Genomic DNA, 26,464 nt, shown 5'->3' with positions numbered 1-26,464 from the left:
AAGGGCCAAAAATGGGCCATTTTTCTGCCAAAACGGAGGTGTTTTTGCCTTTCCAAGCCTCCAGAAGGAACACTCTGCAGTCTTCAGCAGGCCTGGGAGAAGGGAAAGATGATCCCATTTTTGAAAAAAATGGCCCATTTTCTGCCCATTTTTTTTGCAAAAACGGGGGCATTTTTTGCCTTCCTCCCGCCCTGCTGAAGCCTGCAGAGTGTTCCTGGGGTCGGGGGAGGACAAAACCTTTTTTTCTTACTGGGTAGTTTGCAGGTGCTCCCTTAGCTCCGGCAAGGCTGGACTCCCCCCCCCCTGTCAAAACATATTCACCACCATTTCGGTGGGCATGGCTTGGTGAGGAAATAATGTGTCTGAGTGTGTGTGAGTGATGTCAAGTTGGCCATTTCCACTCAGTCACATGCCCCCCTTCAACCACGCCCAGTAAAATATTTTGAAACCCACCCCTGGTCTGAGGGACCATTATACCTCCTTAATGCACCATTCCCAGTCACATAACCACTTAGCCACACCCATCAGTCCAGCCCCCCAACAGTCTCAAGACCCATGAATTGGTCCCCTATTTAAAAAGTTTGAGGACCCCAGATCTAGACTCTCTACTAAATTGGATTAGAGGTTTGTTACTCAATTTGCAGTTCTGAGATTAAAGAAGCATGGTGGCCAATTTACCTTATTGTCTTCATTCAGTTGCTTTGTATTTCACATGTTAACTCGCTGATACCAAGCTCTGAAAAATTTTCTGATTTATACCGAAAAGGAAAAATTTTAAGGAGAGGTTCCACATTTCAATAGAACATGAGTTCTTGTTTTTTTTCTTTTAAACATCTACAAATCTATTCCAGAGAAGTAAAAAATTGGAGTGTCTTAAAGCAGAAAGAAATATTACCAACAACATTTGTATTGGATTGGCACCCACTGTTCTCCACCTCAAGGGTCCCCAACCTCTGGTCTGTGGCCCAGTGCCAGACTGCAGCCTGTTCGGACTAGGCTATGGAAGTGATGTTTGAGCATACATGAAACCATCTCTTCTGTCCACTCCCTGTTACCGCCACCTCTGCCAGTCCACCAAGCCAAAAAGTTTGGAGACCTCTGCACCACTCTAAACAGAATTATCATTTTGCATGTAACAAGTAAAAGCAAACTGCCAATATGTAACTCGGATCTTTTGGGGGGGAGGGATGATACTTTGGCAGCGTGTCATCAATGTTTATTTGCACTTTTTGATTGCTCATTTGAACTCTTTAATGACAGCTAGACATTTATCATATTATGACATGCAGCCAGGGGTGGGCTGCTACGGGTTCTTCCGGGTTGGGAAGAACCCGTAGCTAACGTTATGGCTGGTTTGGAGAATCTCCAAATCCCACCCTTGGCTGGCCCCACTCATCACACCCTGCTGCTGCCACCCCACCATGCCTCTTCCAGGAGTCTTAATACAGCCCATTTTGGATGCGAGGTAACTGAAGGGCCCACGCAGAGGCTCAGGGAGGGGAAAATATGGGGCTCTTGGAAGACCTCCGGAGCCCAGGCAGGCAGTTTTCACCCTCCCAGAGGCTCAAGGAAAGCCTCCAGAGCATGGGGAAGGTGAAACCGTTCCCGACACCATGGTGCAGGAGGCCGATGAGACCACACCCACCATGACCACGCCCACCCATCAACCAAACAGAGAACGCATTGCTGAAATTTTTGAATCCCACCCAGAATAATTTAAAAGATAGATTCAAGCCACACTTAATGCATTCTTACAAGGGTTTTAGAGGATTCCTGAAAACATTATTGGATATTAGGATTTAGTAATCCAAAATCTGAGGAGAAAATGTGTACACTCACATCACATTTGTTGGCAACACCGAAAAGAAAATGTCTCTTTTCTTGTGCTCACAGAGCAAAATGATAAATTTATTTAAGTAGTAATATGTGATGCAAGGATTCTGGGTCACTTTTCTGGCTCTGAATCCATTTTGGTTCTTTGGGATGTGTGATGATTATGGATCACTCATGAAGATAAATGCTGCATGTGTTTTGATGGTAGCATTAGCTAAATTTAGTAAAAATAGCGAGGGCATATGAGAAGCCATAGCTTGGAATTGTGTTTTTGCACATTTGATGATGCCAAACAGTATTAGTTTTGCCCACTGTGATGGCAAACCTGTGGCACACAGAGCCATTTCTGAGGGAAAATGAGGCGTTGCCCTGTCAGCATGCTGATCAGCTGATTTTCATCTTGATTTTTGCCCATTTTTTGCTCTCCTGAGGATTCCCTAAAAAACCTGCCCAACGCGCAAACCAGAAGTTTGGGAAGAGACTTCCATTTTGCATGTTGGGCTGGTTTCGCCCTCTCCAGATTCCTAGAAAGCCTCTGGAGCCTGGGGAGGGCTAAAAACGGACCTACCGGGCCTACCTGAAGTCGGAAAACAGACCATTTCCGGCCTCGAGGGAGAGGCGGGGAAGGCCGTTTTCACCCTCTCCAGGCTCCAAGAAAGCCAGCGCGCCTGCCTGGGGCAGGGGGGGGTCATGTGTGCATGCTCAGGGGGCACGTCACAGGGGCATTAAATTATGGGGGTGAATATGCGTGTGTGTGTGATAGCACATGCGCATGTGCTTTTGGCACCCAAGGTGAAAAAAACCCCACTGCAATATCAGATGGGTATGATCTTCAATTTGATGATGGCTTCAGATGGTACCCACATGGGGATCTCTGAGGATCTGCATAAATCCAACTTTTATCTAGATTGCTCAAAATCCAAGTAAACTACAATCTTGTTCCACGCACAAATTTCATACAAATTTATTCCTTTACATTACCCATTGTCTTTCACACACAAAAACACAAAAATACTAGCAATCCATATTATAGAAATCATACTGTACAGTATCAGGCTTTGGAACAGTGATGTTACTTTTCTTCATTGATCTGGCACAGAGAGTCCTCAGAATGGGGCAAAAATTAAAGTAATTAGATATTAGAAAATTGTGTTGGTTTGTTTTTCTATTTAATAAAAAATAAGCATCAATTATAAATAATTTAAAAGTAGCATAACATTAAAGCTCCCTGGAAGATAGCCTTGAATTGTTTCCCTTAAGACTCTGAAGATGAAGTTACTTCAGGGATGCTATTGGTTCAGCTTATTTAAAGGAATAGATGTCTTTCTATCCTAAATCATCAAGTCCGTGACCAACTCACCTCTCCTGTATAAACCTACACTGAAAAATGATGCAGTCCCTCCAAGGTCAAGGTCAATTGGCTTCTTACATTTATTCGGGATAGCATTAGTGATAAAAATTATTTCTGGATTGCCTTTGCATTGTTTATGGTGCTGTGAAATACAAGAACATAGAGAAAAGTAATTGAATATTTTCAGCATAATAGTCTCTGAAGATGACTCACATGCCTATGAGCAGAAACTGAAAAATCTGGAAAAGCTATTGGGATTTTTCAATTAAAAAAATATTATTTGTGTGGCAGCAAATAGCATCTAAAAGCTGAAATGCACATTATTTTGGCAGTTGTAAACGCCCAAGGCTACCTTTGCAAAGCTTGGTATTTATTTTCTTATTTTTAACAGCTAGGATTTTTTTAATGCAAAAGGAATAATTTTCAGAACCAAATTAGAAAGGATTCTTAACTGTTCTGCATCTAGTATATCCTGCAAATGCTCTTTAAGCATTCCTCTTTCTGTTGTGAATTAAACTTAGAGACCCTAAGTAAAAATATGATATATTTATTCTGGAAAGGGGGAAGAGGAACATTTAGAAAGGAAAGAGAATGCTGCTCTTGACCCTATCACTTTGGAATACAAATGCTACACAGTCTAGATCACTTTGTGCAATGGGTTATAATTACATTTAACAAATTCAGGCAGAAGATTGTGATAGCCATAAGGCATTCACTGAATCCATCTTCTTCAATCTCTGTCCTCCAAATTTGCACCCTGACTCTATAGTTGTTTGTTTGGTCATCTTCAGTAATGAGCCTTTTCTAAAAGTTATTCTGCTCAACGTGATCCTTCTGGAAGTGCTTAAAATTAGTTTATTTTACTTTAGTTAACATTCAAGTATTTGACAATTTATCTGAGAGGTGTAGGCCCTACATAAAGCAGTCCACCTGCTCCATTAATAGTTTATGCAATTCTATTTCTTTACAGGAACCTTGGGAAAACTGAAGAAGGAGCAAAATCTTGTATTTTTACTTGCTTCCTTTGCTCATATGTTCACTTGAATCCTAGAAACCTCTTTGACTCACACAGCAATAGAGTAGTGATTTAGGATTTACAGGTGTACTTTATTTGGGATTGTAGGGAGATGTAATTCACTTGGAAGGACTGGAATGGTTTATATCATTTAATTAATCTTCTTAATGCGTAATAATATGTTAATGTTAATCAGGAAAGACTACTTCAAACAATGCATCTAATAAATCTACAATGAAGGACAAATCTTCGAAAGAAGCTGAAGCTGCCCAATACTCAAAGGATCCAGGTAATCATTAATCATTTGTACTATGTCATAACTTGATGCACCTATAATGCTAAAAGCAACTGCAGCTAAAATCTTCAGGTGATTTTCATTTTCCCCCCACAAAAACCTTCCCATGCATGTATGGGAACAATCCTTTAGAAAAATTGCCAATTCCATTAGGGAAACTGCCTAAATTGTATCCTATGCTATTTGAACAAAGGGCAAATTATGCCTTGCATTTTTCCCTGTGTCTCTTCTCCTTGCAGCTGCCCATGTTTCTTGAAAAACCTCTTCAAATGATCCAGAAGGACCATCTCAACATTGTGAGTTGTGTGGTTTTTCAAGGGAGCAATGGGGACAAGCATGCAGCCACTATAAGAAATAATGCAAAATTGTTCTACATAGTTGTTGGTTAATTTCTGTTTCCTACTACGATCGTGTCATACACCATCAACAATATGTGGTTCATCTGAATATCTAGAAAGGCTTTTTGAGGGATGGGAGTTCCAGGAGGAGAAAGGGAAAAATATGATCTTTTGCATAAGCAGTCTTCTCCATCCACCAAGCATTTTTCACTCATATTCAACCTGTTTGTATGAGAGGCGTTTTCGTTTGAAAAATACCTCTCACACAAACAGGATCTTCCGAAAATTCTGTATCTCCCTTAAAAATCTTTTTTTTCCCTACGATGCCAACTCCAAGCTGGCTGCTTAAAGTTGAGTTAAGTGATGCCCCCATGATCACTTGCTTTCTTTGTAGCCTTTGTGAGTACGGAGGGCTTTCTGCTTGCAGTAATGGCATATGACCAATGTAATGTTATACAGCCTTTCTTTTTGCAGGTTTGCAGGGGCAGTTTGAGGTGGTCACCTCTAACTGATCATGAACAATTACACCATGGTAACTGACTTCATTCTTCTTGGGCTAACAGACAAGCTGGCATTTGAAGTCCCCCTCTTCATGATATTTTCCCTGATCTATTTCCTGACCCTAGCTGGGAACGTGGGGATGGTGGTATTGATCAGAATCAGTCCCCGGCTTCACACCCCAATGTACTTCTTCCTCAGCAATCTGTCTATAGTTGATGTCTGCTACTCTTCCATCTTTGCACCAAGGCTCTTGATGAATCTAGCACAATTTAAAACTATTTCATACGTTGGATGCATCACCCAGCATTGCTTTTTTGTAATCTTTGTGAGTACCGAGGGCTTTCTGCTTGCAGTAATGGCATATGACCGCTATGTAGCCATTTGTAAGCCATTGTTCTATACCACTATGATGACCAAAAGGGTCTATGTCCTGCTGGTAGCAGGTTCATACCTAGGGGGAATAGTGAATTCCCTCACCCACACTTCTGGCTTGCTTATGGTGTCATTCTGTGCCCCAGGTGTAATTAACCACTTCTTCTGTGACACCCCAGCTATGTTGAAAGTTTCATGCAGTGATACCCACATTAATGAACTTTTATTGGTCACCTTCTCTGGAATAATTGCTCTTTCGACTCTCCTGATAATTATAATCTCCTACCTATGTATCTTGACTAGTATCATAAAGATGCATTCTTCTGGGAATAGATGCAAAGCGTTTTCCACCTGCGCTTCCCACCTAACAGCAGTCACCATGTTCTACGGGCCAGTTAGTTTAAGCCATTTGCAACTCAGCTCTGTGTACATTCAGCAACAAGAGAAGATCTCGGCTCTGTTCTACACTTTGATAGTCCCAATGCTGAATCCAGTGATCTACAGTTTGAGGAACAAAGAGGTAAAAGATGCCTTGAAGAAAATGATTAATCGTTAAAAAGAATAAAGTTTTTTCTGCTCTGGGATGTTTTAGAATCATTTTGTAATTCTATGAGGATGCGGGGACTCTCATTGCAAAATTGGAAGGAAACTGCTAATTTATTCAATCTACAGATATGATTCTCCTAATTAAAAGAACAAATTGAAAATCAATCAGTGTGGAAAATTCCAATTACAAATCTTTTCCTTATGCTAGCAGATTCTGCCTAGGCATATATGGTATTTACATATAACAACTTATAATTTAGAATGATGTTTCCCATCTATCAAAGTAGGGAAAAATAAATTATTTTAAAATAATTAAAACTACACATTCGTTCCTATGAGTTCTATCCAGAAACTGACTCTTTCATTCCCCACCAATCCTCTGAAACAATGGAGATAAAAAAGCAGTCAAAATGAAACCCTTCAATCTCATTCTTCATAGAAGCAAAGTGAACACACAAATCTGTTTATGGTCATTTGTTTAATCAATTTATACAGCCCATCCAGTTGTGATGTCATACATGGGGATAAAACCAAACAAAAATGTTACAATGAGAAAAAGAAAAGAAGTCATGGCAGCCAAAGACCAAGCCAACTCCAGTCTTGCTTGTAGTAGGAAGTAGCCGGTCCTTCTAGAACTGCTGCCGAACAGATCACGTATATCTATGTTGGTGATTTAAAATACTTGGGGAATTTTTTTTTTTTTTTTGTATAGCAATAGCAGTAGACTTATATACCGCTTCATAGGCCTTTCAGGCCTCTCTAAGCGGTTTACAGAGAGTCAGCATATTGCCCCCAACAATCTGGGTCCTCATTTTACCCACCTCAGAAGGATGGAAGGCTGAGTCAACCCTGAGCTGGTGAGATTTGAACCGCTGACCTGCTGATCTAGCAGTAGCCTGCAGTGCTGCATTTAACCACTGCGCCACCTTGGCTCTTACAATTGACCACTACAGAATTTCCTAGGCAGCAATAAAAGTTTCAAATCAGTGGAGATTCAGAGGAAATTAACATCAATAACATTGCTTGTCAGGTCTCTCAAGCCATTACTTACAGCAATCTTAAAACCATTTTACTTCATTGCAGCTTACACCCTCATAAATGTAGACAATATTGTAGCATTTTGAGAACAGGAAAAATCATGCAGGGTGATATACCAGCATTTCCCCAAAAGTCTGGACAGCAGGAATTCTATATGACTTGAGACTCAATTGTTTTGATGATTTATTGGTCCATCCAGTGCAGAGCTTTAGCTGGTCATGAATCCCCTCCCGAAATGATAATGATATGATTTCAGAAAGCCTATTTACGAACTCCACTTTTGATGATTAACAAAACCAATTTTGTCACTATTGATTATAGGTAAGGATAAAGGTTCCCCTTGCACATGCATGCTAATTGTTCCCGACTCTAGGGAGCGGTGCTCATCGCCATTTCAAAACCGAAGAGCTAGCGTTGTCTGAAGACGTCTCCATGGTCATCTGGCCGGCATGACTAAATGTTGAATAGATAACCCTAGGTCATTCATAGCCTGACTTTCTGAGGCTTGTTTTGTTTCGCTGGTTTTTGAGAATTTTAAATATAATGACAACAGCAAGCAAACATCTATTTTGAGCAGTTTTGAAGCAAGTAAACTGGAAAGTTATTAAGCTGTTTTTTAAAAATATTTTTGGTTGCCACTTTAAATACAGGTATTTAAATGAGCATAGTAACCATAGAGAATTACAATCCCATATACTTTATATGTATATGTTGTATGTGCTTCATGTGACCTACAAGGATCTGCAGTTGACTTTTTTTTCCCGATCACACACTCAACTAGATGTTTAGCTTGGATTTGGCATTTTATCCACCTACTAAGTGTTTCCCGACAACCTGGGATAGGCAGATGGTGCTCTTCGATGGTGTTAAAGGTATCATCACAGAATTATTATTATTTATTAAATTTGTACACCATCAGACTCTCAAAAAGATTCTAGGCATCTCACAAGAAAGAAATAACAATAAAACATTAACGTTAAAAGATGTCAAGTGCAATGAAAGAAGGTGTCTGAACCTCCCTTTTTGTTCAGAATCTTCAGTGCTTGCTTTGATCCTCACACCCAGGCAGGGCTGTACAGTACTTTGGCGACATTCTGCAAAAATGGCTTAGAGCATGCACAGGCACAAAATGCAGCACTTTTCTACAATCTCTTGAAGTTGTTGCTAGAAGGTTTTCCTAGGTTGCATGGCTGCTCTCTGCACCTGCCCTGTGGTCTCAAGAAAAGATGCTGCCGCTTGCAGAAAAGTAGTGCATTGGTGTTCTGCAATGCTCCAAATCACTCTGTTTCCAGTCACAAAGAAGCTAAACTGGAGCTTATTTTTGAGAAAGAGCTGTCTTGGCTTGATATAGATTGTTATTTTAATGTTTCACTGTATCACTGATGTTTTATTTGGTTTGTTATTTGTTTGTCATATGCTTGTTGTTAAAACCTTGGTATTGGATCCATCTTTCCAATAAACAAATAACAGGTGCTAGTTCCTTTAGTTTATAGCATCTATAATTCTGCTTCCTAAAAGGGCTTATTTGCTATACTGGGAGAAGGCTCAATTCTTTTATTCATTTAACAAGGAGAAGCCAAGGGAATACACCGTAGTATTTTGCCCAACAAAGAAAAGTTTTCATGCTTCTAAAGCTAAATTACTTTTTTCCTAATGTGAACTCACTTATGTTATCAGGGGAACATATTCCCAAAGAGTAAATCAGTATCTCTATGAATATTTATAAAACTGAATACAGATTTGTTGTAAATAAAGCTTTGAGGATAGCTCAGATGTATCTGCATCAGCCTCTAATATGTTCTAGTGGCTGAATCTGCCACCTTTATCCCTGTTTCTGTGATGAAGTCAAAAATGTCATTAACAAATGGAGAAGAGTCCTTTCATAAAACCTGATAGAGAAACAGTGGAGAACCAGGCATCTTTTCAGAATGGAGGTTTGTGGCACTGATGGCAATCAGTATGAAGCATCATTCTGTCACCAGATCTACATTTTAAAAGCCTGAAAAGACAGAAATTAGTATAAGCTGGGCTCAGTCTCATCAAGTTTTTATTTAGTGTGCTACTAAACTTCAGAAAACAAATGTGAGCAAGATTGTATCTGTGGTAATAATCCTTTTTTTTTTTTTGCATAATTACAGTAACTGAAGCAGGAATGTTATACATGGATACTTAGGATTAGTAGCTACATGAAGAGGAAATATTAAGAATGTGGGTAAGATGACATTAGCTATCATCTGAACATTGTTCAGTGTCTGATATTATTTCACCTTATATTATTATAATATTTATCTGTATTATAGGCAAGGAAAGCTATTTTAGCTGATGTCCCTGCTGACATATAGTTGCTTGTTTCATGCATGCTTGCCTTTTCTATGAAAACCCTAAGCTGAAGCAAAGATCAAATTTAGTTTCATTTGAGATGATTGAAGGATCATCTTACGACTTATAAATTACCTTCCTCACCTATATTTTGACAATCTTTACATCTAGTATGAAAAATAGTAACGACAGCTCCGTAAATGATTTTCTCTTGCTGGGCTTTTCCATCCTTGGAAAGAAACCAACTTTACTTTTTGTGATTTTCTCCCTCACCTATGGCACCATCCTGACCTTCAACATCATTATCATGTCAGTCATATCGCTTGACCGGACTCTACATTGTCCAATGTACTTTTTACTTTTTGCATTATCTGTCTCAGAAACTTGTAGTACCTTTGTCACTGTCCCCAAACTTCTTTTCATTCTATTGACGGGCAGACAGTCCATTTCCTTTGTTGGATGTGCCATGCAGATGTTTTGCTTTTTCAGTTTGGGAGCCAACAACTGTTTCCTGTTAGTCGCTATGTCTTATGACCGGTATACAGCAATTTGCTACCCACTTCAGTACCAGGTGCTGATGGAGAAAAGGGTTTGCGTCAAACTAGTAGCAGCATCATGTCTCGCAGGATGCTGTATATCTCTAATGATTTGCATCCTTATATTCAGGTTGCCTTTTTGTGGGCCAAAAGAAATCCAACATTTTTTCTGTGACATTTCACCTGTGCTGAGCCTAACTTGTACTGATACTTACCTGACTCATCTGGTGGTGGCCCTTTTATGTGCTGTTGTTTTGCTGGGCACAGTCCTATTGACCTCTGTTTCATACGCCTATATTATTTCTGCTATCTTAAGGATCTCCTCCAGTTTGGGAAGAAAAAAAATGTTTTCCACCTGTGCTTCCCATCTCACTGTGGTGATCACTCACTTCAGTTCTGCTTGTTTTGTGTATTTGAGACCTAAGACAACTTCCTCAATAGGTCAAGAGGCATGGATCTCAATCGTTTTTGTCTTTATAACCCCGCTGCTGAACCCTTTGATTTATAGCTTGAGAAATAAAGAAGTTAAATTATCCATTCAAAAACTGCTAAGGAGTTCATTTTGTCCTCAGAGGCTCTAAACAGAAGAAGTGATTTTGATATGCTGCAAATGCTTTTTGTTTGTGGTCATAAACAATTTAATTTCTCATTTGTTGATATGTTCCCTGGAGTATATAACATGGCTTATTGTCTTATGTATTTTTTTAATAGAGGAAATAAAACAATTTTTCCCTTTTTGCTTTGCTCCTAATTTACAGTTTAAGAGCAGAAAAGGAGGCAGTGACAGGATGATCTGCTTGCTTCTGCCTGGAGGGCTGGAGAAAATGTCATGAATCTTTTGTGGGCTGAGACCCCTGTTTAATTTTGTGTAGTCTTCATCAAAATGTGCACACGGTTAGATCAACATTGCATACTAGCCTCCCTGCAGCATAACAACTTCCCCGTCTGAGCTCCTTGACTCCACTTCTGGACTGACAGTGGAGTTCCCATTAATTAATGGTTCTGGGGGATTTCAATCTGCCTTCTTTAGGAATGGGATGTGAGGCAGTTCAGGAGTTCATGGCCACCAAAGGACCATGGGCCTATCCAGGTAACCCAGAACCAGACACAGGGTAGTGGTCACACTGCAGAATCAGTTCCTGTCAAAGTCTAAATTTTGTGATTTGAAACTGGGAGAACACTTGGTATCTCCCTTTATCTTGGCCGGATCATGCCCTGACTTCCATGGGATTCTCCAGTATCCACCCAATGCTCCACTGTAGGGAACCATTACAGTAGATTGGTCTGCCTCTGACAATTGAAGAACCTGAATGGATTTCAGAAGGTGCTGAGGATTGTTGCTGTTAGTCTGTTGCAGGATTCATCTGAAGCCTTGGTTGCTACTTGGAAAAAGGGGGTGGCTGAGGCCTCTTCACTTCTCTGGGGGATCCTTGCCCCTCTTAGAGACCCTGCCAAATGAGAGCAGAAGTTTGTAGAGCATCACTGGCACTCAACCAAAGACAAATTCAATAGAAAATGAGTCAGAGTCTCTATCAAAGCCTTCCTGGTGACGGTAGGGCAGTGAAACAGCAGTACTTCTCCATCCTTATTGCATCCACAAATTGCTATCCCTCAACCCTGTTTTTGATGATACAAGCCCTCATGAATAAAGGGGACCTGGAAAATCTTTTGCAGGGACATGTTGAGGAATTTCTCAGCATTGATTAAACAAAATTACTCAAATAACTCTTAGCTGGACACCAGCCTCATTGCAGGTGCAGAGGAGATGCCTGGAACTGATTCTTACCCAGTTATATAGGATTGGTTGTATGTATGTATGTATGTATGTATGTATGTATGTATGTATGTATGTATGTATGTATGTATTTTGAATTGTTGATTATTGTATACCACCCAGAGTCACATCTTCTGAGATGGATGGCCATATAAATCTTATTAATAAATAAATTAAAACCTACTTTTGTTTTCAAGATTAAAATTTGTCTGAGTCATCTTCTTCTACTTCATGCTGCTGGGCTACTGCAAACTGCCCCCATGGGCAAAGGAATGGCCCACCTGGCTCAAAAGAAATGGCTACATGATCTCATTTATCTGTCACCCCTATGATTTAGTAAATATAATGTAGAACATTATTTTAAAAGTAGAAAGCATTTCAGAAAGTATGCAAGGACTATGGAAGCCAGGGATATTTCAAGATTAATTTCAGAACCTCTGAAAAGAGTGAGGATTGTTAAGATAGTAACATGGTCATTAAATGAATCTCGCTTCCCCATTGGCTTCGTTATCACAAGTTTGCAAAAGGTGATCACATGACCCTGGGACATTAAAACTATCATAAATGTGTGCCAGTTGCCAAGTGTCCAAATTTTGATCATGTGATCATGGGGATGCTGCAAAGGTTGTAAGTGTGAAAAATAATCATAAGTCACTTTTTTAGTGCCTCTGTAACTTTTAACCACTAAATGAATGGTTGTAAAACAAGGACTATCTGTGCATCTCACATGCAACATTGAATTGTCAATTCTGCATGATTTAAAAGCAGGTACTTTTACTACTTGCCATTATTGTTTTAGCTTTGTTGTTTCTGCCTTCAATCTACAAGTTAATATTTTAAGATAAAAGAGATTGAGTGATGTATAGATTAAATGACCCCAATCATAGTCTGATTGGAGTTCTTTAATCTATAATCCTTCAATCTGCAAATTAGTATTTCAAGATGAAAGAGATCAAGCTACATAATAAGGCTTCTTGGTGAACTGCAATGGAGGTTTGAACTAATTATGATGTGAAATATGAATTCCCAGTACATCCTCAAGTTTATTTTGCCTAGAGGTCATACTGAACATATTAATAATATGTTGATTATTTCAACTGAGAGTTTCATGGACTTGGTTTTTAATTAATGGTAAACAAAATATAAAATGAGCAATTCTATCCAAAATATTTCATTTTTCATCTTTGGAATTTTGATTTCTGATCTGGTAAGTTTAATTAAGCTTTTCTACTTAGACTAATATACTTTTAAATGCTTATATCTTCAGTAAATGCCTATCTTTGTCCTCCTCCTCATTGTCATCATCATCATCTTTTTTCAAACACAGCTATACTCAGCTCTTCTGATGTAAAAATATTGCTATGTTTTACTTAGAATTCTCTTGTCACCCAAACTCCAAAAGCTTCTTTATGATGCTTTGTGAGAATTAAATCTCCTGTAGAACATGAGATGCAAAAAAGAATAATAAGATAACAGAGTTGGAAGGGATCTTGGTGGTCTTCTAGTCCAACCCTCTGCTCAAGCAGGAGACCCTATGCCATTTCAGACAAATGGCTGTCCAATCTCTTCTTTAAAAATTCCTGTGATGGAGTACCAGGGGTGGGTTTCTCGCCCCGTTCCAACCGGTTCGGTTGGAATGAGGCCGGCGGCGTCCTCGAGCACGCACGGGCACGTGCGTGCATGCACGCGGTGCGCGCATGCGTACTAGCATCTGCGCGATACTCCAGCTGCTCCTGGAGGATCGCGCAGGCGATGTATGCGTTCTGCGCATGCGTGGAAGCGCAGAATTCGTAAAAACCGGGTAAGGAGCGGGCGTGGGTGTGCGGGCACACGCGGGCGCGGGGGGGGCTTCGCCGTTCCCGGAAGTTACTTACTTCAGGGTTCGGCGACCAACCGGATCGCAGGGACCGGTGCGATCCAGTTGAAACCCACCCCTGTGGAGTACCCACAATTTCTGGAGGAAAGTCATCCACTGTCGGGAAATTTCTAGATTGGTTCCCTCCTTGATAAGTTCCATCCATTGCTACTTGTCCTGCTTTGGAGAATAGGTTGATCCCCTTTTCCTTGGGGTTCCCACAAATATTAGAACAGTGCTACCATGTCACATCTAGTTCTTGTTTTCTGTAGACTATACAACCCAATTCCTACAGCCGTTCTTCATGTTTTAGCCTCCACACCCTAATCATCTTTGTTGCTCTTCTCTGCCATATTTCTAGAGTCTAAACATCATTTTTATATCATGGTGAGCAAAACTGGATGCAATATTTTAGGTGTGGTCTTACCAAGGCATTATAAAACGGTACCAACACTTCATGTGAACTTGATTAAATCCCTTTGTTAATCCAGCCTAGGAGTGCATTGGTTTTTTTTAGCAGCTGCAGCAAACTGCTGGCTCATATTTAAGTGGCTGTCCACTAGGAGTCCTAGAACTCTCTCACAGTTACTGCTATTGAGCCAGGTATCACCCATTCTATACCTATACATTTGGTTTTCTTGCCTAAGTGTAAAAATTTACTTTTCTCACCATTGAATTTCATCTTGTTAGATAGGGCCCAGTGTTCTAATCTGTCAAAATCCTTCTGGATTTTAAGATTGCCTTCTGGCAGTGACGTGCAGTGAGGTGTATGGCTGGTGAGGCAAGCGGGCAAAAGCCACCCTATGTTGGACATAGTGGCAGGGCTTTCGGACGCCCTGGTGCTGTGTCCGCCATAGAGGTGGGATGCGACTAGAGGCAAAAGCTGCCCTGCCATTATGTCCGACATAGAGGCATCCCGCCTCTAGGGCGGACACAGCACCGGGGCGTCCGAAAGCCCTGCCGCTATGTCCGACATAGAAGCATCCTGCTATGTCCAAAAGCCCTGCTGCTATGTCCAACACAAAAAAAATGCCAGCCCGCGCACCAGCAGAGGCAGGTAAAACACACACACACAGAGACACAAATTATTTACAATAATTCAATTACTTACAAATTACATTAATTTTGAATTTCTCCCCTCCCTCCGACTCACATACCTTTTCCAGCTGTTTCACAGAGGATTTCAACTCTGCTGTTCTCTGCTATGATGAAAATGTAAAAATGTAAAAGGAAAAAGGCAAGAGCTGCTGAGGTCAGGCTGGATTAGTGCTGCCAGAGTCCCCAATGGATGACTCTGATTAACTGTTTAAAAAAGCCTCTAAAAAAACAGGAGGAGGCAAGAGAACCAAGTATATAAGGAATATTTTGGGTTTTAACCCTTGCTTAACTCTGCTCGAGTGATCATAAAGATAGACTAAATGAGGCACATGGTTCTCCCGCCTCCTCCTGTAGAGGGCACTTTTTAAAGGCTTTTTTAAAGAGTTAAGCACTAAGCAGGGCCAACCACTGTGACTCTGGCAGCAACTACCTCAGCCTTTTTCCTTTTACAGTTTTTTTCTTCATGTTAACAGTGGTGAGGCCCTGCCTCCCCAGACTGCACGTCACTTGGGAGTTGGCTATTCCTGCCAACTTTTATCCCCTCATCTAAATCATTTATGAAGAGGTTGAAAAGTACTGGGCCTAAGACAGAGTCTTGGTAAGTACCCCACTGCTTAGTTCCTCCATGTAGATGCAGTTCAATTGAGGATTACACTTTAACAGTGGTTGGTCAACCAATTATAAATCCTATTTTCTATTTTAGCAAGAAGTAGGTTATGGTCTGCTTTGTCAAATGCCTTACTAAGTCCAATTATACTATGTCCACAGCATTTCATTCCACCATTTTAGTCATTTTGTCAAAGAATGCAATAAGATTTGTTGGGCATGATCTGTCTTTGACAAACCCATGTTGGTTTCTGGTTATAACTTTGCTTGCTTCTAGATGTTCAGAGATCTGTTGTTTTATTATCTTTTCAAGGTTTTTCTCAGGTATTGATGTCAGGCTGCTTGGTCTATAGTTTCCTGGATTCATTTTTTTACCCTTTTTTAAAAATGGAAGCCATGCCTGCTCTTTTCATTCCTCTGGTAAGGTGGGAAAAGCTCTTTTCCAGTCCTCTGGTAAATCCACGGTGCTCCAGGATCTTTGAAATGTATATTTCAGTGATTCCAAAATCATGTCTTCCAGGTCCTTTGAAGCTCTGGGATAGATTCCATCTGGTCCTGGTGATTTGAACTCATCTATGGTGGACAACTGTTCTCTTACTATTTTCTTGCCTACTTTAATTTGTATTCCTAGTCTGTCTTTTACAGTTCTGTTTTTAAAAGTTTGTGCTGTTTTTTTTTCTTTTGTGTGAAGCAAAGAATGAATTAACCAGTCTGTTTTCTCCCTCCTACCTGTCATTTCCTTGCCATCTTCTCCCATTAATGGACCATTTTTTTCCTTCTTGTTTTTTTCCATGTTTTTAATATTTTTAAGATATTTTTGAAATTTGTTGCAAGTCTTAACTCATTCTGAGCCTTACTTTACCTGACTATCTTTGCAAAATTGGTGTGCATGTATACTGGCATTCTGTCATAGTTATTTGTCCCTCTTTCCACTTTTTATACTTGGCCTTTTTGTCTTTCAGTTTATTAGATAGTTCTTTATGCAATCACGCTGGTTTCTTCTTGGATCTCTTATTTTTCTTTTCAGTGATATTGTGCTGGACTTTTATAATTACATTCTTTTAGAATTTCCTAAGATCGTTGAGTTTTTTATTCACGAACATTACCCCAGCTCTCTCTAAGTTTGTTGAAATCATTTCTTTTTAAAGCCTAAGACACTAGTTTGATTTTGTTCTATTGCTTGTGTCTGCATTATATTGAATTCCAATATGACATGGTTTCCCTTACGCAAAGGTCCTGCTACTTCAACCACCTTTATCATTTCATCTCTGTTAGTAAAAGTTAAGTCCAGGATAGCTGATCCTCTTTTTCCCCTCCTCTACCTTTTGGATGACAAAGTTGGGAGCCAGTCTCAGAAGGAACTTATTTGAGCTCCCATTTGATGTCAGCGTAATTAAAGTCCCCCGTTATGACATTCGGGTGACGTGTTTAATCTCACCAAGTTTCAGTAATGGCAACTATATAATACCTGCTCTCATGTACTAATACTTCAAGTTCACCCTGTTTGTTTCTTAAATTTTGAGCATTAGGCATATGAGTCCTTTATGGCCAACCCCAGGTTTGTTTCCTATAACTCCTTTTCTATATCTGAGTTTTCCTTCTTTTCCACCATTCCCTATCTCCTAGTTAATTGCTTGCCTTGGGGTTTATGCTTGGGATTAGGTCCTAAAGATCCTAAAGATTGGTCTTCCCCCTCAATTTTAGTTTAAGCTTCAGATAAGCTAAGCTGGTCATTTTCCATGTACAGCCTTTCCGGTTCTTCTCAGGTGCAGTCCATCCCATGTCAGAAGCCTTCAAATAGATAACATAGACTGTGGTCTAAGAATCTGAAGTTCTCTTAATGCCACCATCCCTTAAACCAGTAGTTTAATTCTAAAATCTGTTGTTCTCTCATTGGATGTTGACCTTTTGCTGGAAGTACAGTTGAAAACATTAACTGTGTTTCTAACTCTTTGACTTCCTTGCTGAACTGCTTATAATCTCTTGATATTGTTTTCAGGTTCATTGTCATGTCACTCATCCCCATATGAAAGAGAAGAAAAAATACTAATATGTGGGCTTGGTGATTCAATCACATCTTTGATTTTTGCTCCTCGATGGCAAATGAAATTGAGTCAGCAAATGGTTCTTCTTTCTTCCACATACTAGTACAAGCTGCAGTGGTTAATTCTATTATTTGTAGATTGAGGAAAAGTGTTACATACAGTATCTCCTCAATCAATTTATATTACTTATGATGTAGTAAACATATTAATGTTCAAATGGGCAACAAATACATATACCTGTACAACTGTAATAACCACAATCATTACAATGTGGCTACAGTGGTGGGTTTCAAATTTTTTTAGAACTTCTTCTGTAGGTGTGGCCTGCTTTGTGGGAGTGGCTTGCCAGCCATCTGACTGGGTGGGAGTGGCTTGCCAGCCATGTGACTGGGTGGGAGTTGCCAACTTGTAAAATGCGGTGAAACTCACTTAATAACGCTCTTGCTTAGCAACCAAAATGTTGGCTCAGAAATTCTGGCATTTGAAGCAAGGAAGCAAGGAAATATTTTTAAACAGATCAAAAGAAGAATATTTTTTTATTAATCAAAGCAAATAAAATTATTTTTGAATCTTTTTCCTGTGTAAATGCATGTACAGTATGGATAGAAAGATTGAAGTGCAAAAGAATGTGTCAAAGACAACCATTTGATCATAAAACAAAATGTAGATGTAATGTGTATGTAGATGTAATTCAGACGTAACTTTATTATTCTATTGGCACCGAAGTGTATGGAACTGATGGAATATCTGTGTCAATTAATTAGTAAAGTGGATCATATCTGTTTAGCATTGCTTAATTGCTCTCATTTAAACTACTTCAGTCAATTTTAGCAACATTCCTTCAAAATACCTTATAATGAAGATGTGCTTTGTGGCGACCTGGCTCCAATTTTTTATTGGATAAAGACAAAATCATATCTATCTTTTACAGTCTTGTCATATCCTCACTTAATCCACTCATCTATAGTCTACGGAACCAGGAGGTGAAGGATGCAGTTAGCAGAGTGTTAGACAAGATAATGTTACTGAAGTAAAAATTAAATATAACTTCCTTCATATTAAAGAAATAGCCCATAATTGCATTTTCTCTGAGGAAAAATGCAATTGAAAGCTTGATGACACTTTGAGTTGACATTTGCTTGTATTTGACCAGATTAAGATCCATTCCTTCAACATATAGAAGTATTTCCCTTACACTGGAGACAGTAAATCCCTCAGTGCAGTAGTGGAATGGACCTCAAATCCATGTCCCCCCACTCTACTTGCAATATTCACTGCCGGCTTCCTCATTGACTTTCTTGGAAAGTTGCCAAATAAGATTGCAAACAGCAATCCCATAATCATAGAGCACTTGGCAAGAGAGGTAAATATGGTCCTATGACAGGGGCCAAATGACATTTTACAAAAATTGGAAATGCCATACAAACCGTAAAGCCTGTTGCAAGGCCACCAACAATTACCAAAAGGTGGACAAAGGAAAGATGGAGCAGGAGATGGGGAGGGGGGGGGAGAGAGAGAGAGAGAAACATTTAGAGGAACAATGGAAAGGAAAAGGAAACAGCGGAGGCAAGCAGAGAAGGAGGCAAAATAGAGGAAGAGAAAAGGAGATAGAGAAATGGGAGAATAAACCACAGGGCCAGGAAGTATTTGAGAGGAGAGAGGGAGAGAGAAGAGGTCTTACCAGTCCATTCTGCTTCACCCCACACTGCATGGTCAAATGTCAAATGCAACAAGACCCGCCAGAGGAGGGGCAGATCTCCCTGTTCCAGCCAAGAGATCAGTGAGACCAGTGATTGATTACAATTTCAGGGGTGGACATTATAGATGTACCTGCCCGAGACCACCTAGGCCCAGAAATCATGTCCAGTTGGAAAACTACTGAGGGCAGCAGTGAAGGAGCCAACTGAGCCAACCTATCCCAGATAACTCCAGAATTAAGAATTAAGGGACTGCAGAAGCAGGCATCGCAACCCACAAGTGAAGCCTCAACAATGCCCTGGCTGGTTACAGACTCAGTGGGAACAATTTCTTCTGTGGCAGATCTTTACTCATGAGAGCCAAATGGGAGCAAGGTCGAGAGGCATTATAACAGCATAACAACAACCAAGAGGATGTCCAAAGGTAAACTGCTAGGCCAGACATCTTGTCTCTCACTGACAGATCAACTAGTAGGGTCCCTCCCCAGAAATGCTGGTGCAGGTAGAAGGTATTTACATAAGGGCCTTATTGGACATAGGTGCCTGTTGTGGCCCAGCAGGATCTGTTTGAGCTGCTGATGGACTTGGATAGCGAGGAACCCTATGAGTCTGCTATGGAAGATGTGGAAGACCCTGGGCAGGGTTCAGACTCAGAGCAGGGACCAGAGAGGGTGGTTGGTCACCAGGAGGCGCCTAAGGCATGGAGCAGTGAGGAGGACTCAAGGCAGTTTGTTCCTGATGCCAGGCAAAGGAGGGCGGAGAAATGGAAGCAGCAGCTGTGGAGCCAGACTCATAAGAGATAATCAAGCCCAGGTGGTTGTGGCTTGGCCCCTCCCAAGGAAGTATATAAGTGAGAAATTGGGAGAGGTCCTTTTGCAGGACACAACTGTTTGTAACAGTCTTGAGGAACTCTTGTCTGGTCTGTTTTGCATTTCTGTTCTGTTTGGTTTGAGTTGCTGGCAATCCTTCTTGTATGAGAGTGTTGTCTGGGCTTTCAGCCAACGGAGTTGTAATTCCTGTGATCAAAGAGTGGCAAATAGCCAAGCCTGTGTCTGTGTTATTCACAGGCCAAAGGGGGCATCAGAACAGGTGCCCAAGTGATTCTATTGTACAGGGATTTTTATGAGGCAATTGAAGCGGCTCCCCTACAAAAGCTGGACAATGCAGAGATCTGATGTATTTGATCTAATAGTTTTCTCTAAGATGATTACTGCCCCTTCAGCTGACATTTGGCTCACTGGTTGTAGGACGTCCCAAAATTGTTGATACCTTGGCCATTGTATGTGACCAACCCCCCAGAGTTCTCTGATTGTGTGGACAAACAATGATCTGGTCAGGTAACTGCTCACCTCGCTAGTCCCTGTGAATGGCCCAGAGTCAGAGGGCATTCATCCAGTGCTGTGAGAAGCATACCAGCACTGGATGAGAGATGACCAGATGCCTGCAGAGGGGGTAGGGAAGCTGGACTGAATGAAGAGGGTGTTACAACCAAGGGAGGTACTGTGCTTGCAGGCATCCAGCAAGAGCTAAACTGGAAACAGCCTGAACCCTATTTTGTCTCAAAACTGACTCCAAGAGAAGAGACATTGGGATGGAAGTGATCCTTGAAGAGCTCAACACAAGGGCATTGTGGCAAACCCAAGGGAGAATCTAGATAGGGTTCAGAAATGTTACAGATGCCCCACTGAGATTAAAGGACTGGATGTTGTTAGGACAACTAAGTCTGGTCACCTCATTGCAATGGCAGGTTCAGGGGAGGGTGTCAAGGGCAAGGTCCCACTCACCCCAAAATGGAAGGACAGGGTCAGTGATTAACTTTTGAGGTGGCAGAATTTATTCTATAACATGAGTTGGATGTGTGATGTGCTAGGAGTGCCCAACATTGAATTTGATTACAAGAGGATAGGCAGTTCAGAGAGAGATATTGGCAGATCCCTTTAGGTGACTTGGAGAACCTCAGAAAAAATCTGGCAGAATGAAAAGGGGGGGGGATTATCTGAATGTCTCAGAGCCTGTATGCCTCTCCCTTGGTTGTGTCCAGAAGAAAAATGGATCCCTGAGGATGTGCATAGATTACCACATGCTGAACTGGAGGACCATCCCAAACCAGCATACTACTCCACAGATCATTGCATTGCCTACTGGGATCTAAGTGGTAAAAGTGTGCTGGAACTGAGGACCGTCAGTTTCCTATGTATGTACCCAGACGATTGAGAGAAGACAGCATTCATTTACCCACTGGGGTTCTACAAGTACAATCAGATGCCCCAGGCTTTATTGGGGGCCCAAGCAATGTTCCAGCGATTTATGAAGCAGTCAGTCAGAGACATGAACTTCATTGAGATGTTAGGGTATTTAGATAACATCATTGTCTTCATGGAGATTTTAGAACAACATGAAGAGTGACTGGAGAAAGTCCTGATATAAATCCACAAGAAGGGGTTGAAGCTGTCATTGGATAAGTGTAAGTTTTGTCAACCCTTTGTCAACTATTTTGGGCGTATTGTCTCCAAAGAAGAGATATCGATTGACCCTATGAAGGTTGAGACCATTAAACCCCCTATATAGCAACCAGAGTGGGCTGACAGAGCAATGGGAAGAACAAGAGATATTGAGATGCCAGGGAGGGAAGAAGCTATTTGTCCGGAGAAAGGAATAGAGAGATCCATACTCTAGCAGCCTTTCAAGAATCATGCTACATTTGGAAGGAAGACAACCCCTCCCCATGTTGCTAATTCATGTTTGCATAGACTATGTCTAAAATGAAACATTGGACTGTCAGTTTTACATGGTTTAAAATAGGTATTTTTACTACTTTGCATTGTTGGTCTGGCTTCACAGCTTGTGCTTTCAGAGTATGGTTGAAATCCTATAATGTTTCGATCCCTCAATCTGCAAATTAATTCTTCAGATAAAGATGATCAAATTACACAATGACATTTCTTAGTGAATGGAAGTTTGAACTAAGTATGCAGTGGAACTACCTAATAATGAATAAATACCCAATTATTAACCAATTGTAGTGAGAATTTGAACTAATTACACAACTAATTATGCTATACAGTGGAAATATGAATTCCCAGTAGGTCCTTTTCTAAGAGGTTGTAGTGAGTATTTTAATAGCTTGGTTTTTAAATAATGGTAACAAAGTATAAAATGAACAATTCTTTCCAAGTATTCCATCTTTCATCTTTGGAAATGGAATCTTTCTTTCTAATCTGGTAAGTTCTTTAATTAAGCACTTCAAATCAGCCATATAAATTGTTAAATGCTTACAGCTTTCTCCTTCTCCTCCTATGCTTTATCATATTTTTTTCAGACAGATGTAGGAATACTCAACTGGTCTCTTATTAAAAATACTTTCTACTTAGATTTTCTACTTGGACTAATATACTTTTAAATGCTTATAACTTCTTCATCCTACTCTGTTGGAATTAATTTCAGATGCAGGTAGAATGGATGTTGGTGCATAGGAGCTAATAGATGACAATATTTGTTCCACAGAACACTATTTACAGAAATGGATTTCTGGCTGAGGTCTGTAGGAGACAATTATAAATTCATACAAAGTAATTGAACACTCTGATTTCTTTGAAGAGTACTAGAATTTAGAGAAAATACATTTTAGCAAGAAGTTTACATTCTTGCAGACTGAGAAATGTTTCCAGGAATATGGAAGAAGACAATGGTGGATATGAATCCAGTCTTTGTTAATTGACACTACATCCCTATGTAATACTGTACATGCTCTCTAGTAAAACGTTGTATTGTGTAAAGAACTTTTTTATCAAGAGTCCATAATATAACAGTGTTGACTCATGCTTACCAAGCAAACTGTCCCTTTTTAATTTAGTTTTTAGTTTGGTCTTTTCTTAGTCTGCCCCTTTGGACATTCTGAGACAACCCAACAGTACTCATATTGCTATAAAGCTTTCCACTTTTTCCCTTTTTAAAATTCTATCAGAGGAGAATAAACAATGCAGACAAATCAAACCACTGTGACTGAGTTCATCCTTGTTGGATTCCTGGACTACCCAGAGCTTCAGATTCCCCTCTTCATCATCTTTCTGCTCATCTATCTCATCACTCTGGTGGGAAACATTGGGATAATCATTCTAACAAAAATTGATGCTAGGCTTCACAGCCCCATGTACTTTTTTCTTAGAAATCTCTCCATTGTAGACGTTGGTTATTCTACCACCATTGCCCCAAAATTATTGACAACATTTGTGATAGAACATTCAACAATTTCCTTCACAGGATGTGCCACACAATTCTTCTTTTTTGTCATTTTTGTGACCACCGAAACTTTTCTTCTGGCTGTGATGGCTTATGATCGCTTCATGGCAATCTGCTATCCATTGCTGTATTTTGTTGTCATGTCAAAGAAGCTTTGCACCCTCTTGGTCATAGCTACTTACGTGTTTGGCTTTGTAAATTCAATATCCCACACCATCGTTATTTTTAGCTTAAATTTCTGCAACTCAAATACTATTAATCATTTTTTCTGTGATATTCCGCCAATGCTTCAATTGTCCTGTTCAGATACCCACATTGCTCGCATTGTGCTTTTAATTTTGTCCACTATAGTTGGACTGACAACAGTTCTGACTGTTTTGATCTCCTACATTGCCATTGTTATTGCCATCCTGAAGATCAGGTCTGCCCAGGGAAGATACAAAGCCTTCTCCACCTGTACCTCTCATCTGATCACTGTGACCATTTACTTTGGAACCATCATGTTCATGTACTTAGGACCTGGCTCCAATTTCTCATTGGATAAAGATAAAATCGTATCCGTCTTTTATACTCTTATCATCTCCTCACTTAATCCATTCATCTACAGTTTGCGGAACAGGGAAGTGAAGGATGCATTTAGCAGAATGCTAGATAAGGTAACATTCCTGAAGTAAAAATAGTATAAATTTAAGTTGCTGTGTGTCAATGATGTAAACCATAGTTGCCTTTTCTCTGTGAAAGATACTATTGAATGTTTGATAATATTTTGAATAAGTGAGAAAAGAATTGAAATTGCATATAGGTTACCCAATTAAAAAATAAAAGACAATTCATTTTTAAATTGATCTAAAAGAAGTACAATTGTATTTTATTAAACAGTCTGAAAGTTTTTTCTGTGTAAATGTATGTGTGTAGATAGTGTAGAAGAATGTGTGAAAGTCAACCATTTGATCGTCAGACAAAGTTTAAAAGGAATCTGCCTTTTCATATAATTCATATTTAGAATTCCTTATTATTTTATAGGAATTGAAATGGATGGAACTGATAGAATGTTTATATAATTTATTGGTAAAGTGCAACATGTAAGTTTAGTTTTGGTTTATCGCTCTTATTTACACTGTTTCACTCAATTTTAGCACCATTACTTAAAATACCTTATTTAAAAAATGGGAAATAATGCAATTAATAACATTAATTACAAAACGGGAATATATTTTTAAGATTCTTTGAATTAAAAATTTGATGGATAAAGCAAAATCTGTTGCTGGTTAAGAACACAATAGATTGCCACTAGCAATACATATTAATTTAAAAAAACTGTTTTAGAAACTGTTTTCAAACTAAGACTCATCTAAGGGCAGGCAGAAAGAGAATGTTTCTCTCTGTGTGTTCTCCTCCCTTGTCCCCATTTTCTTCACCTCAAAATTATCCTTCTGAAAATGCCTTTTATCTCCAAGGAGACATGTAGACTACAAAGATAATACAGTTGGAAATAATCTATTTAAATTGTTTTTGTAGTTATTCCTTCTTTCTTGGAGAGTCATCCAGGCTTTGTAAGGTAAGGTCAAAATGTGGTAGAGACATGAGGAAAATATTTTTGGTTTTATATAGAAATGTTAGTAAAATCACAGCATCGTTAGAATGGTAGATTTTAGATTGCCTAGACTGAATTCTGCCATGTGTTGCTTTTAAGCTTTTGACATCTCCAGAACTCTTGATCAAAATGAATGCTGCCAAAAAACTGGACAACCAACAAACCCAGAAGTTCAAAAACTAGAACAGGGTTGTAATGCTAAGGGCTTCAGCTTCAATCATTTTCATGTGAAGATTGACAACAGGATGCATTAACTACTACTAGACAATGCTAAATGCCTAATATTATGGAACACTGAAATAACTGCATTGTTCCTACCTTCTTGTCACATAACCAGGAAGTACAATCTCAAGAATAATGGTGTCCACCAGCATTTTCACAAGATTTGATGTTGATTACTCAAGTAAGTCAAGAGATATCTCCTCCTGATGGAAAATCCCTTGGTGTGCTGAAGGAATGAACCTTAAATCTTATGAACAGCTTGTGAACAGCACCATTCTGGAAGGCTCAGAATGATGACATTTGCTAAAATTTTCACAAGATTTGAAGTCCATTGTCCCAGCATGTGGCAGGATTTCTTTTCCCTGGTATGGGCAGAATAAAATCCCTCAGCATGTTGGGAGGGTGGACCTCATATCCAATGGCCCTACCAGTTTCTCCATTGACTTTCTGGAGAAGCTGGAAGCTAAGATTGTAAATGGTGATCACATGACCGCAGGGCACTTAGAAACCAATAGTAAATGCAAAGAGGTTGCCAGGCATACAAAATGTGGCCGGTGGGGGGGGGGGGGGGACAAAATTTTACAACAGCTGGAAATGCTTTGTGGGTTATAGAACATCTGTTCCAAAGCCTCATGAAACAGTTTTTCAATGACTACTCATAACACAAGGACTATATTCATGGTAAAATATTAAATACTGAAAGCCAACAACTATTGTTAATTTTCTGACTTGGACAACCTTGGAATAAATATACATAGCACCTTTGGTTAGAATAGAATAGAATAACGGAAGGGATCTTGGAGGTCTTCTAGTCCAACCCCCTGCCTAGGCAGGAAACCCTACACCACTTCAGACAAATGGTTAAAAACCTCCAGTGTTGGAGCATTCACAACTTCTGGAGGCAAGTTGTTCCACTGATTAATTGTTCTAATTGTCAGGAAATTTCTCCTCAGTTCTAAGTTGCTTATCTCCTTGATTAGTTTCCACCCATTGCTTCTTGTTCTGCCCTCAGGTGCTTTGGAGAATAGTTTGACTCCCTCTTCGTTGTGGCAACCCCTGAGATATCAGAACACTCTGCTTTATGTCTCTCCTGGTCCTTCTTTTCATTAAACTAGAAATACCCAGTTCCTGCAACTGTTCTTTAGACTGTTAGATGGACAATGTTAGGATTTAAAAATACTAAATCTCTG

General features: G+C 39.8%; 3 protein-coding genes across 6 annotated transcripts; all 3 read left to right on the top strand.

Moving 5' to 3' along the window:
• The first annotated feature begins 5,346 nt into the window (after positions 1-5,346).
• On the top strand, positions 5,347-6,261 carry LOC116513769 (olfactory receptor 1052-like). The gene has a single exon (XM_032224962.1). The coding sequence runs from the start codon at positions 5,347-5,349 to the stop codon at positions 6,259-6,261; it is 915 nt and encodes a 304-aa protein (XP_032080853.1).
• A 3,519-nt stretch (positions 6,262-9,780) lies between these two features.
• Positions 9,781-10,725, top strand: LOC116504876 (olfactory receptor 10K1-like). The gene has a single exon (XM_032212106.1). It carries the CDS (start codon positions 9,781-9,783, stop codon positions 10,723-10,725), a length of 945 nt encoding a protein of 314 aa, XP_032067997.1.
• A 6,855-nt stretch (positions 10,726-17,580) lies between these two features.
• LOC116522084 (olfactory receptor 1019-like) lies at positions 17,581-24,132 on the top strand. 4 transcript variants are annotated; one of them, XM_032236708.1, is made up of 2 exons: positions 17,581-17,601; positions 23,203-24,132. In XM_032236708.1, the coding sequence occupies exons 1-2, from the start codon at positions 17,581-17,583 to the stop codon at positions 24,130-24,132; spliced, it is 951 nt and encodes a 316-aa protein (XP_032092599.1). The 4 variants fall into 4 exon arrangements, with proteins under 4 accessions (XP_032092599.1, XP_032092589.1, XP_032092579.1 ...); XM_032236698.1 differs by lacking the exon at positions 17,581-17,601 and adding an exon at positions 20,922-20,945; XM_032236688.1 differs by lacking the exon at positions 17,581-17,601 and adding an exon at positions 20,960-20,992.
• The last annotated feature ends 2,332 nt before the right edge of the window (positions 24,133-26,464 follow it).

This window comes from Thamnophis elegans, chromosome 1 (assembly GCF_009769535.1).
Source record: "Thamnophis elegans isolate rThaEle1 chromosome 1, rThaEle1.pri, whole genome shotgun sequence".
Taxonomy (NCBI): Eukaryota; Metazoa; Chordata; class Lepidosauria; order Squamata; family Colubridae; genus Thamnophis; species Thamnophis elegans.
This window is presented reverse-complemented; position numbering and strand designations above follow the sequence as displayed.

Bases quoted from the DNA above. Each gene is read 5' to 3' on its own strand.
- LOC116504876 (XM_032212106.1), top strand. From the start codon at position 9,781: ATGAAAAATAGTAACGACAGCTCCGTAAATGATTTTCTCTTGCTGGGC.
- LOC116522084 (XM_032236688.1), top strand. From the start codon at position 20,960: ATGGCAGGTTCAGGGGAGGGTGTCAAGGGCAAG. The intron at 20,993-23,202 runs GTCCCACTCACC...TAAACAATGCAG, and splicing joins GGGAGGGTGTCAAGGGCAAG to ACAAATCAAACCACTGTGAC.
- LOC116513769 (XM_032224962.1), top strand. From the start codon at position 5,347: ATGAACAATTACACCATGGTAACTGACTTCATTCTTCTTGGGCTAACA.